Source organism: Propithecus coquereli, unplaced genomic scaffold (assembly GCF_000956105.1).
Source record: "Propithecus coquereli isolate 6110/MARCELLA unplaced genomic scaffold, Pcoq_1.0 Scaffold580, whole genome shotgun sequence".
NCBI lineage: Eukaryota > Metazoa > Chordata > Mammalia > Primates > Indriidae > Propithecus > Propithecus coquereli.
This window is the reverse complement of record NW_012151730.1, coordinates 1,217,833-1,230,030: the sequence shown is the minus strand read 5'-3', so window position 1 is coordinate 1,230,030 and position 12,198 is coordinate 1,217,833. Positions and strand designations below refer to the sequence as shown.

The window sequence follows — 12,198 nt, the reverse complement described above, 5'->3', positions numbered from 1 at the left end:
AAAAAAAAAAAAAAAAAAAAGTTGAAGAAAAGTTTATTTGTTCTTGGTTTGCGTTTGTAGTAGGAAAGCCGTAAGCAAGAAGGTCTAGCCAAGAAGTAGGGAATTGGGCTGATCCAGGATAGACTGTGGCCAGATGTTACTGTGAAGGGACAAGAAGGCAAAGGCAGGTCAGAGCGCAGACAAGCAGGTTGCAGAGATGAGCTGCGGCATCTCAGCTGGTCAGGAAAAAAGGAGCTTGATGGATTGCAAGAGCACGAAGTGGTCAGGAAGGGAATGAAAGGAGGGGCCTTGTTTTCAGAGAAGGTGGGACATTGGCTTTGGAGAGTTGACAGATGGAACCACAGAAAGTGCATACATGCACACATATATACCCAGGGAGGTCTGGATGGATACTTATTGACATGTCAAAAATTCTGGGTGCTTTTTGTTTTTACTTTTGCCCGTCTGCTTTTCTAATTTATCTTCAATTAATTTGTATTGCTTATAAAATAAGAAAACCCACAATGAGAATTACTAAGCCACTCAGAAGTGAAGCAGCCCCAGGTAATGACAAGGTCCAGGTACGGTCCTGGATGTGGGTGGCTGCCGTGGGTTGGAGAAAGGGCTTTGGAGTTAGGGAGGTAAAGCAGCATGAAGGTGTGACATTGGTTAGGTAGTCCTCGGGAACACTGGTGTCATGGTAGGTGATGGCACGTGGCACTCTTCAGCCAGTGCAGTGAGGGGGAACTGAGCAGGAGGTCAGGAGGGCCAGGGAGGAGGAAGAACAGAAAGTGATGTCGTAGAAAGTCTTGAGCCTTTCCTTTCCTCCTCCTCCTTCAGTCACAGCTTCCCATGCGTACACCACCTCACCCCTGCAATGAGGCGGTGGCATGTTAGCTGGTCTTTTCTCACCTGTTCTTCTCTCTAATTCATCCTGCCCACAGCTGTTAGAGTAACCTTCCTTCAGCACTTTTAAAAAAACTTCTGCCCTTGCTCAATAACCGATAATAGGTCTCAGTTGCTTATTTAAAATAGGATTTGTTAAAGCTCTTGCCAACCTAGGTTCCCTGCCCCCTACTTTCAGTACTCTCTGAGCTGCTGTTTCTGTAAAATGAAGGTATTGCTCTCTGCCTTGCATATTGGAATGAATTAATGGAAGAAAAGGTGCTTTAGAAAGAATTATTTCTGGCTGGGTACAGTGGCTCATGCCTGTAACCCCAGCACTTTGGGAGGCCAAGGCAGGAGGATCACTTGAGGCTGGGAGTTTGAGACCAGCCTGGGCAACATGGCAAGACCCTCTCTCTACAAAAAATAAAAAATTTAGCCAGGCATGATGGCATATGCCTGTAGTCCCAGCTACTCGGGAGGCCGAGATGGGAAGACCACTTGAGCCAAGAAGTTCGAGGCTGCAGTGAGCTATGATTGTACCACTGCACTTCAGCCTGGGCAACAGAGCGAGACCCTGTCTCTGAAAAAAAAGAAAACAAAAGAAAGAATTATTTCTCATTGCAACCTAATTTCTTAATAGTCCCTAATTGAGTCTTCCACTTCAGTAGTTTTTTTTAAAAAAACTTTTTATTTTGAAATAATTGTAGATTAACAGACAGTTGCAAAGAAATGTACAAGAGAAGTCCCATGCGCCCTTCTCCCAGTGTAAACGTCTCACACAATTATAGTACAATATAAAAACCAAGAAATTGATGTTGGTACAATCTATAGAGCTTATTCAGATTTCACCACTTACACATGCACTCACTATTTGTGTGTGTGTGTGTGTGGCTCTGTGCGATTTTATCACATATGTAGCCTTGCCTAACCATACTCACAACCAAGATCACAACTGTACCATCACCACAAGTCTCCCTTGTGTTACTCCCTTGTGGCCACACCCATTCCCTCCTGTCCCTAACTTCTGGCAACCATCCTTCTCCATCTCCACAGTTACGCTATTTCATGGATGTCATCTCAGTGGATTCATGCAGTATATATCCTTTTGAGATTGGCTTTATTCATTGACATGATTCCCTTGATGGTTTTCCACTTCAGTATTTTTTTAAGAGATTAATATTGTATTGTCTTCACTATGAGACTTGTTCATTTCTACCTCTGTCTTTGTACGTGCCATTTTCCTCTCCTAGAATACCCTCCACCAACCCTCTCATCAATCTGGATTCATTTCCTTCCTCAGAGTGTGTGTCACTGCTCTGTGCCCAAACCCATGGGACTCATCTCTGTTCCCTTGCCAATTATGTATATATCTCATACCATATCATTTTCCACTTGCAGGTAGAAGGCAGGGACCGTGCCCAGCTTTTCTTTATATTCCCAGCATCTAGTACAGTGCCTGAAATGTAGGAGGTACTCAGCAAATAATTTTGGGGATGAATGAATGATTGAAGTTGCTCTGTTGGGTTCTGATATTGTGTCTTGAGAATGAGTTGTCTTTCCAACTCGACTCTAAACTGGCTTGTAAACTTGAAAGCAGCAACTCCATTCCATTTATTAGTATACGCTACGTCCTAGCTAGGGTCACCATAAATGTTTGTATGTGGCTTCAATGAGCGTGTGCCTTTGTGTATGTTGGGATGAGGTGAGGGCGTAAGTGTTTGTGGGCTGGTTTCCCAGCTGCCCAGCCTGACTTCCCACAGTCAGCAGGATGGACCTGGAGATGTCGGGGCTGAAGACCCTGGAGCATGTGGCAGTGACAGTCTCCATCACTCACCCACGGCGCGGCAGCTTGGAACTGAAACTGGTTTGCCCCAGTGGCATGATGTCCCTTATCGGCGCCCCTCGCAGCATGGACTCGTACGTACACTTGCCTATGGCCCTCTGGGCTCTCTTTGCAGCAAGAGCCTTTCCAAGGAAAAGATGTGGGAGAAGTGGATACTGGCACTGTCCTAAGCTGCTGTGGCACGGCCGTCCCTGGCAGCCGGAAGCCATTTAGCACGTGCTTTCTTCAAGTGCTCACGGTGTGCCGGGCACTACACTTTACACCCATTTTCTCTAATCCTTGTAAGAACCCTGCCCGGTACACTTTGTAACCTCCTTTCACAACCGAGGACTCAAGTCACAGAGCTAGTAAGTGCCTGAGAGAGTAAGAAAGAACCTGGATCTGTGGACCTCCCGAGTCTGTGCTCTCACGGTGCCTGCTTTTTCCACTACACCACATTGACACAGGTCCCTCCTTCCATGAGACCCCAGGGGCAAGGGACGGCACTTGAGGACCCCTCGTGGCACCTTTCCAAATGGCTGTAGCTCATTTCCGTGGCCACTGCATTAAGAAAAGAATGTTTCTGGAAGAAGGGGCGGCTCCCTGCACCAGGCCTTCCACGTTTCCTGCTGTGCTCTTTCCCCAGGGATCCCAACGGCTTCAACGACTGGACCTTCTCCACTGTGCGATGCTGGGGGGAGAGGGCAAAAGGCGTCTACAGGCTGGTTGTCAGGGATGTAGGTGAGCCTCCCTGCCCTTCCGCCAGGGCCCTGCCTTTCCTGCTCGTCGTCTGCTCCCTCTGGATCTTAGAGTCCCCACAGAAGGTGTCCCATGTGGAATGCATAGGGCTGCCATTGGACAAGAGGGTTGATGCCAAGAAGTATGCCCCATCCAGAACATGGGCATTGATACCTAAAACTGTTCATTTATACTACCTCTCATATTCCTTGGAGAAGTGACTGATCCATTTTTCCTCAGGATAGCAACAAAAATTCCTTGTTGAAACCACATTTCAAGTCCTTTCACATATAACCATCCTTCGGCCAGCCCTGGTAGGCAGGTAAGGGCAGGACTCATTTTCACCATTTCTTTTTTTTTTTGAAAAACTGGCCCAGAGGTTTGAAGTGACTTGTGGAAGGTCTCAGTATCAGTGACTATAAAGTATCTTTGATATCAACACAGAGACTGTAAATTGAGCCCAACCCTCCCAACTTCCATCAAGTTAGGTGTTCACTAGACCAGTGGTTTTTAAACCTTCCTTTAATTTAGGAGAAAGACATTTTTTTTTTTTTTCAAGCAGAATCCCAGCTGCAGCCCCAGAATATGAAAGATAAAGGCAAAACTTCTCTGCTGTGGAGTAGAATCTTTCAACTCTCCTTTCCATTCCTGCGGGTACCCAGCGAGACACTTCTGCAGAGCGCTGGGATCAGTGGGACGCAGTTAGATAGCTGCTACCGCAGACCGTGCGGTCTCAGCCCCTTTGGGTGGCGGGGCGGGCAGGGCCTCTGCTGTTTGGCATGGCCAGCAGAAGGGCTGGCTCATGACTGCCCCGCTTGCTGCCCTAGGAGATGAGTCACTCCAGGTGGGCATCCTCCGGCAGTGGCAGCTGACCCTGTATGGCTCTGTGTGGAGTCCCGTAGACATCAGGGACAGACAAAGGTAGGTATAGCCACATGTGTCAGAGAGTAGCAACTCGTGGGGGCTGGGGAAAGGGCTACCTAGGGAGCCCCGTCTCCCTCTGAACCCCAGCTGTGCTTCCCAGCTCCAGCCTCAAGCCGGTAGACAGAGCCCTGGGCTGGCAGCCCCCAGTGTGCCCCTCCCCCTTTCGCTGTGGGGCTTCGCTCCCTTCAGCCGTGAGGTAGGAGGATGGGTGAGGGCAGGTGGTGTGGGAACCATGTTCGGTAGGGCACCCTTTCCTTCTCCACAGGCTGATAGAAAGCGCCATGAGTGGAAAATACCTGCACGATAGCTTTGCTCTGCCCTGCCCACCTGGGCTGAAAATTCCTGAGGAAGATGGTTACACCATCACCCCCAACACCCTCAAGGTACTAGGGCCACGACTCAAGCTACAGACAGACAAGACTGTCCTGGGGAAGTTGGTCCTTGTTGTGATACTCAAGGTGACCTGGGGAATGAAGGACTGGGGAGCTGGGTCCCAGCAGTGGTGTCACAGCCTTGCTCCTACTCTGCGAGCTAACTCAGGCTTTGTGGGGGGAGGGGACGACACGAGTGGTTGGGGTGGGAGAGGCCGTCCCAGAAGGGGAGAGACTTTCCGAGTCCAGAGTTCTGGGCTGAGAGATGCTACAGTCCCTCACATAGGTGCTTGGCTTTTCTGCAGACGCTGGTGCTGATAGGCTTTTTTACTGTCTTCTGGACCATCTACTACATGCTGGAAATATATTTGAGCCAGAGGCATGTGGCATCCAAGCCACTTTGTAGGAGTGGACCCTGCCACTGGCCCCAACGGAGCCGAAAAGCCAGGGAGGAGGGGACAGAGCTAGAATCAGTGCCACTTTGCAACCGCAAGGATGTAGACGGCGTGGAAGCAGAGAGTGGGGGCCTTCCCACTACCTCTGGCCTCCTCGCCCCAGACCTGCTGGATGAAGGGGACTGGACCCTGTCCCAGAACAACAGGAGTGCCCTGGACTGCCCTCACCAGCACCGACCCATAGACCTGTTACAGGGGAAGGAGGAGCAGATCTGCTGACCTCAGGGTCTCACAGACTTGGTGTGGGACAGGCTCTTGCCTCCCCAAAGTGGGAAAGTTTACAAAGCTGCTCCCAGCTTTCCGGCGCTCTGGCGGGAAAGCAGTCCTGCTGCTTACATCTGGAATGTGAGGCCTAAACAGCATCCTCTAACTGCTCAAGGAGGTGAGGGCCTTCTTAAGGTACAAGTGGCAGAGGATTGTTGCCAGAGAACGGTCTGGTGAGAGCCAGTATCTTCTCCGACTGAACAAGAGGTTTTGGTGAGAAGGTCTTGGACAAGACATTGGTGCGCCCTTTGTGGGGCTCTATCCTAATTTCTCTTGGGCGAACCAGTTGTCTAGGTTCCCCCATGCGTGGGGGGCTCCCAGACCATGCATGGGTTGAGAAGGTGCTGCCATGGCCAGGAGAGCATCGCAACAGAAATATCACTGGGGTCCCTTGGGAAGAGGATTTAGGGCTGGAGGCTGGGAAGCGTCCCTAGACATGCCTGTCCTGAAAGCAGCTGCTTCCATTATCCGTTCCCTAGACCCCCGTCAGAAGCCAACCTTGAAAGCACCCCGCTCCTTCACCATCACCCTCCCCTTTGTCCTTCTGAAGGGCACAGTGGGGATGGGCGTGGCTCCCCAGGGCCCGCCCTGCTTCAGGAGGGACTCCTGCGGCAGGACTGCAGAGCAGGCGTCAGACACTGTGTTTCAGGGGACAGCCGTGGGGCCACTGCCACTGACTCCAGTTCTGCAACCACCCTGTCTGCTTCTGCAAAGTGCTCAGGGAAATGGCCTTTCTCCCGGAGGTCAGCTGTCTGCCTCGCAGGCCGTGACACTTCCTCCCTTTCGTGGCCTCCCATGCTAGTCAGCTGATCTGAATTTTTTTTTTAATGCTTAAGATTTGGTTTTCTCTTTTCATAGCAACATTTTGTTGAATTTTTTTCTGCACAGCTTTTCCAAAATAAAAACCTTCCAAACAATTCTGCCGCCCCCATCTCTCCTTCCCTCTGCCTCCCCAAAGCTAACGCAGGTTGCCGCGTGGCTTCTCTTTCCCTTCAGTCCCTGAGCCTCACTCTCCTTTTCCACGGCCTGGTTCCTCGGAAAGAATCAGACCCTCCTGGAGTCTCGGAGCGTGAAGAGTCCTTCAGAGGACGGCGGCCAGGAACACACATAAACCCAAGATACCCGCCTGTTCCCTGCTCAGATTTCCTGGGACCATAACGGAAGTGACTAGGGCAAAGCAAACTCTGCCAGCCAGGCCTGAGAAAAGATTGATGTAAATATATATTTTTTTCCTTTTTGAATTTCAACCCCAAAAATATTCCAGGAAAAGATAGAGGGAGGCTGAGCTGCGTCTCCTTCAATGGGCTTTTGCTGCCAAGGAGGACGGTGGACTTGCCCCACCCCCAGGCCACCCCCAGCCCACTTTCCCCCCAGCTTAGCCCAGGGGAGAGATAGGGTGGCAGGGGCAGTTGGGAGGGAGGGGCCAGGGCAGTGGTGCTTTGGGGTAAGAAGTTGGGCTGAGGCTGGGGAGGCGGGAAGGAGCTGCCCATGTGCAGTCCCCTTTGCTCAGTGACAGAACCTCAAAGCTTGGTCAGGGCTGAAGGAGCTACACAAGTGTGGGTGAGGCAGGCTAAGCAATGGCTGCAGCGGACGGGCTGGGGAGGGGCAGGGCTCGGAACTGGCCCTCCCCGCTCTAACTGATGATCTGCCGAGGTCGTCCGTAGCCTGTCATGCCGGCCTGGGAGGCCCCTCTGTTGCTGCCCATCTGAAGGCCGATGACATGCTTTCCCTCCTGCAGTTGGCTCTCTGTGAATTCCCTCTTATGTTCCTGTGCTTTCCTGGAAGAGGAGGAATCAGGATAAAGACTTGCCAGGACTGTGTGTTTTCCACCTACTTTCTGATCCCCCTGCTGCTTCCTAGCCAATCCCAGCCCCTTCCCATATTCACTTGACTTTTGTCCTTAATCTAGCTTGCCCCCTGGGCTAGGGAGACCGGGGGCACACAGGTGGGGAGAAAGGCAGGAGTGGAGAAGTATCGGGCTCCTTTCGCCCCCACCCTAGACCTTCACTCCGCCCCTTCCTGGCTGTCTCTCACCCCCGCAGTGGGTTGGCCACGCGGCCTCCCAGCTGCCAGAGGCCCAAGCGCAGGGAAGCCCTGCCGCCACGTACTTCATAAACCAGTTGGGATCTCCGCGGTAGTGCCCGTCATTCTTGGTCACTGCCAAGCTGCCCAAAGCCATCAGGGTCCTCTGCACTGCTGCCATGTCTTTGCCTGTGAGAAGAAAGAGGTGAGCAGGGACAAACGTCCAGACTGTATAAAACAGGACCCAAGCCAGGGCCTGCCCTGGCTCTCACAGAAAAATGGCCAAACAAGGGGTAAGAGTTGTCCCTGAGTCAAAGGAATCTTCAGTGGATCCTGCAGCAGACGCTTGGGAGTGCGGTGTGGGGTTCTCTTGGCATGTCCCACCCCTGCTGTGCGCAGACGAGCAAACCTCTGGTGGTGGCATATTTTGATCATTCCCTCTGCCTGCCTCAGCATCCTGTCCTCCACCTGCCCACCCGCAGCCCCTTTTTCCTTGTACCTTCAAAGAGGTCCACAGTCTGGAACATGTCAGTCTTGATGACCCCGTAGTCCTCAGCTGCCTTTAGGAACTGAGCCACCTGCTCCATCTGCTTGAAGACCATGGAGGGTGGGTTCTCGGGTACCTTCACAGGCTTGGAGCCATCGGGATACAGGCTGTTCACCAGCTTGCTCAGAATCTGCCAGGCACAGGACACAGCTTGGTACTCAGGTCAGGGGCCTGCCCCATGACTCTCAGGGTGGCACAACCCAGCCCCCCTTCCCAGCGTTCCACTCACCACGCCGTTCTTCAGCCAGACCTGGAAGCCCAGGCGCCCACGGTCTGGGCGACCCACATCAGGGCCACACTGCACTATGATCCACTCCACCAGCCGTTCCTCCAGCTCCTCGTCATACTTCTTCTCAATCTTGGATTGCACTTCACGGCTCATGCCATAGGAAGGACCCTTGTTGGCCATGTTGGGGGAGAGCTAAGGCAGGATGGGGTGGAGGAGGGAGAGGGTTAGAGGGTCAGGGAGCAGCTCTGCTTTCACCTGTGCCAGGTGGGCCTTCTGGCCCTGTGCAGGGTACCCAGTCATCCTAGACACTTATCACAGCACTGCCCATCCGGGCCAGGTTCCTCGCCTCTGTCCAGAGGCCTCTCTGAACTTGAACACCAGGAAACAGGATACAAGATCTTTGGAGGTCTAGAACAGGGGTCAGTAAACATTTTTGTGAAGGACCAAACAGTAAATAGTTTAGACTTTGCAGGCCATATGGTCTCTGCTGTTGTAGCTTGAAAGCAGCTATAGACAATATGCAAACAAGTGAGTGTGGCTTTGTTCCAATAAAACTTTATTTAGAAAAATAGCCAACAGGCTAGACTTGGCCTACGGGCCAATCTCTGGTCTAGAGCATTCTTTCTTCACCAAGACTGGCCACAGAGGCACTGGAGAGGCCTTCCAGAGTCCACATGGCGTCCTCAAATAATACCAGCAGGTGTCTTTGTCCAGGTAGGTGTGAAGTGGGTTACTGCTTCTACCTCGAGGAACAGTTACCTCAAACTGTCACTTGACCCTCTAGCACAGAAGCTGGGACTCCAGAACTCCATCTCTGCCAGGTCAGCTGAGCCTCTGGCCAGCAGCTGAAGAGGCTCAAACTTACCCACCCCTGACAAGTCACCCCTGGAAGTCACCAAAGCCCAAGAGCTCTTGGCAAAGAAGATGCATTTTCTCAGATGAGAGTGGTATACCCATCAACTTTTCCTCCTGCCCTCAGGCTCTTGGCCACTGGAGTAGCTTGAGTGCCCAAGAAGTCAGAGTCCCCTAGGGATATTCCAAAGCCAAGAATCTGCCAACCAGAGCATGGGAAGCCCCGCCCTGTCAGCAGTTGCCATTGCGAGGGCCTGGGCCTGGTGCTGCTCGGGAGAGCCCCACTAATGGAGGGGCGAGGCTGGGGGAGCAGGCCCATGCGGGGATAGACGGGGGTGTGGCTGGTCAAGAGGAGCCTGGCCTGGCCACAGCGGTCACCCTGGGGTGGGGTGTCCCTTCTGCCCAGTGTTTGTCTGAAGAGCCTTCCGAAAGAGACACCCCATCGCCTGGCCTCAGAGAGGTCAGAGGTTGGGAGGGGACAGTGGCGTGAGGACGCAGGCAGGCAGCATGCTCCCCCGGCTCCCTCTCTTGTGAGAGCTGAGACCCTTCCCCACCCCCGCCCAGCCCCCAGGGGAAGTAGGGTGAACACTGTCACTCACACTGGCGCAGGACAGCTGCCAACTCCACTTTCCTGTCCTTCCTTTCCCCATGGCTGACCAGCTTTCTGAGCTCGAGTTCCCCATGTGGGAAGTGGGGATTATGTCATTGATCTAAGAGGGCTGTGGAAATGAGAGTGTCTGTGAACTACCCCATATGCTGCCTGTCCCTTAGCAGAGCTCCTCGAAGTGCCAGTTGGTCTGCTGCCCAGAGCCAGTCTCCTGCTAATGACCTGGGAGGGAGCCATCCCTTGACTGAGAAGTAAAAATCCATAAGTGTCTCCCCCACTCCAGCCTCCGCCCCTTCTGAAATCATTCCCTGAGCAGACAACAAAGTTTGAGAGAAAAATCACTAGATGGACTCCGCTCAATGCCAGCCACCGGGCAACTCACTTCTCTCTGCATCTGTGTCCTTATTTGTAAAGCGGGGGTTGGACCACCTCTGAGGACGCGGTTCTCTGGGCAGTCCCTGGCCCCTCCACCACCTCTCCCAGCCAGTGATACCAGGGAGCCCCGAGGCAGTGTTCTGTCCCACTGTTCAGCTATAGCCACGTGCCACCCCTCCCCCCTGCCCCATTCTATGTCCCACCCCCACTTCCCAACCGCCCAAGAACCCCTGGGCAAAGAGCTGTGGTCAAAGTCCCCAAGTCAGCTGGGACGAGGTGACTTCAGCCAGTCCTGTGTCCTGGCCTACACCCCAGCCTCTGTCTCCGCCTTCATCCACCATCCCAGACAGGCACCCACCACCTTCTCTCTCCCATCCTGCTCGGATCCCGCACCCCACCCACCCTCACAGCCGCCTTCCCCTCCCTCACCACCTCCTGCAGCAAGAGGATGGAAGGAGCATGTCCCCCCCACTCCCAGCTTTCAGTCTTGGGAGGTTCAGAACAGACACTACAAGTCAAAGTGACAAGGCTCGTGGTGACAAGCACACAACGTTGCGGCTCCTCCATCTAGAGACAATATTGGGATTTCTGGCAGAGCAAGGGGGGGGGTGAAACACACACCTCCCCCACCCAGCGCCGCCATCCTTCCCCTTCTTCCTCCTGGGGAGGGTCTGAAAGCGAGAGTGCCGGGAAATGCCTCAGAGTCCTCTGACGAAGACCTCCCAGGCTCACTTGGAGCCGTCGTGGAGAGGAGAGAGAGGACGATGGCCACAGGGCAGCCCATCCAGGGACGTATCGAGATAAAGGCTCCCGGGATAGCATGGACAGCAAGGGTCACGAGGCTGGGCTCTGACCCTCCTGCCCTGTGGCTCCTGGCAGGGCCCCGCCCATGCGCTGCCCAGTGGGTGAGGCTGGGCAGTGGAGAAAGAACAAAGTCCAGCTACAAAGGAACAGGTGGCACCTCCTACTGGCAGGAGCCCAGAACAAACGAGCAGAACCAGGGGTCCGTCCAGGACTGCCGAGCCCCCTCTGTGTGCATGAGTAGGAGTGGGCACATCTGGGTCTCTGAGGGGGCATGCGGGTGGCTCATCTCAACTCTGGGGACGAAGAATGGCCCTGGTACATATATGCATGCCACGCTCCCTTCTGTCCTCTCCATAGTGACCATGAAGGGGAACCAGCAAGGGTCCCAGGGCTGCCCCGCCCCCACTCCAAAGCTCCTCCTTGGCACTACTCCCCCCACTCCCTGTCCACAGAGGGGGTGACCTCCCACTCGCAGAGGGTGGGCCGGAAGGGCAGCTCTCTCGCCCATCCCTGCACCCCGCCAGCCCACACTATTCCTAATACAAGAGTTCTGTGGTCCTTCACGTTGCCTCAGGGGCTGTCCCAGGCCCAAGACCACCCTCCGGCACAGGTGCACTCACACACCTCCTCCCCCGCTTGGGGGTCCTCCTACGGGGCCGACAGACCACGCAGCCTTGGCCTAACCAGACAAGTTTTTGAGCCCAGTGCACAGCCTGTGGATGTGACTGGCTGAAATGGGAGCCTCCCTCTCACTCCAGTGGTTTCCACCATCGACCCCCTGAACCAGCCCGATCATCCTGGGCATTTCGACAAGCCTGGGGCCACCCAGTCTGAGAGACACATGGGACTCCAGCAGTCCCATCCCGCCCTGCCTGGAGATCAGGAATCCATGCCCACCGAGAGGGTGGGCTTCCCCTGGCGGCCAGGGCCTGCAGAGGCCTGCCTGCAACGCACCCACCGCTGCTCCTGAGCTCCAGCCCAACTTCCCGCCAGGCCCCAGACAAATGCACTCACAGGGGTTCCTCAGGGCTCGCAGGGAGGAGTGAGGTCTCCGTGTCTGGACTTGGACAGACAGGATGGGGCGCTGGCTGGGTGAGAGGTTTAAAGGGCTGCCACCGTGGTGATGTCAGCCTCCCCCACCAGTTCCCCCTCTCCCCCCCGCTCCCTGCTGGAGGAAACCGGCTCCACTCCCCACCCCAGCGCCCCCCCAGTGACTCCACGCAGGCTCCATATTTGGGGAAAGACACCAAGTTGCAGCAGTCTGCCGGGGGCTGCAGAGACATTCTCCGCATGCTTTGGAGATGGAGAGGGCCGGGGCGGG

At 54.3% G+C, this 12,198-nt stretch overlaps 2 protein-coding genes across 5 annotated transcripts in view; one reads left to right on the top strand and one right to left on the bottom strand.

Annotated features, from left to right (window-relative positions):
- The window catches only part of PCSK7 (proprotein convertase subtilisin/kexin type 7), a 24,857-nt gene extending 18,281 nt beyond the window's left edge, over positions 1 to 6,576 (top strand). Inside the window, exons 13-17 of one of the 4 annotated variants that reach the window (XM_012658333.1) lie at positions 2,628 to 2,784; positions 3,336 to 3,430; positions 4,255 to 4,348; positions 4,617 to 4,734; positions 5,028 to 6,576. In XM_012658333.1, the coding sequence (XP_012513787.1) occupies positions 2,628 to 2,784; positions 3,336 to 3,430; positions 4,255 to 4,348; positions 4,617 to 4,734; positions 5,028 to 5,396 (833 nt within the window). In that variant the 3' untranslated portion in view covers positions 5,397 to 6,576. Of the gene's footprint in view, positions 1 to 2,627; positions 2,785 to 3,335; positions 3,431 to 3,667; positions 3,745 to 4,254; positions 4,349 to 4,451; positions 4,735 to 5,027 lie in introns of those variants that run through there. The other 3 variants (XM_012658335.1, XM_012658336.1, XM_012658337.1) reach the window with 3 other exon arrangements.
- Positions 6,577 to 6,639: 63 nt separating this feature from the next.
- Positions 6,640 to 12,017, bottom strand: TAGLN (transgelin). The gene is made up of 5 exons (XM_012658338.1): positions 11,892 to 12,017; positions 8,240 to 8,431; positions 7,963 to 8,140; positions 7,550 to 7,652; positions 6,640 to 7,219 (listed from the first exon to the last, which is right to left on the bottom strand). Exons 2-5 carry the CDS (start codon positions 8,417 to 8,419, stop codon positions 7,075 to 7,077), a joined length of 606 nt encoding a protein of 201 aa, XP_012513792.1. The 5' UTR covers positions 8,420 to 8,431; positions 11,892 to 12,017; the 3' UTR covers positions 6,640 to 7,074.
- Positions 12,018 to 12,198: the final 181 nt, after the last annotated feature.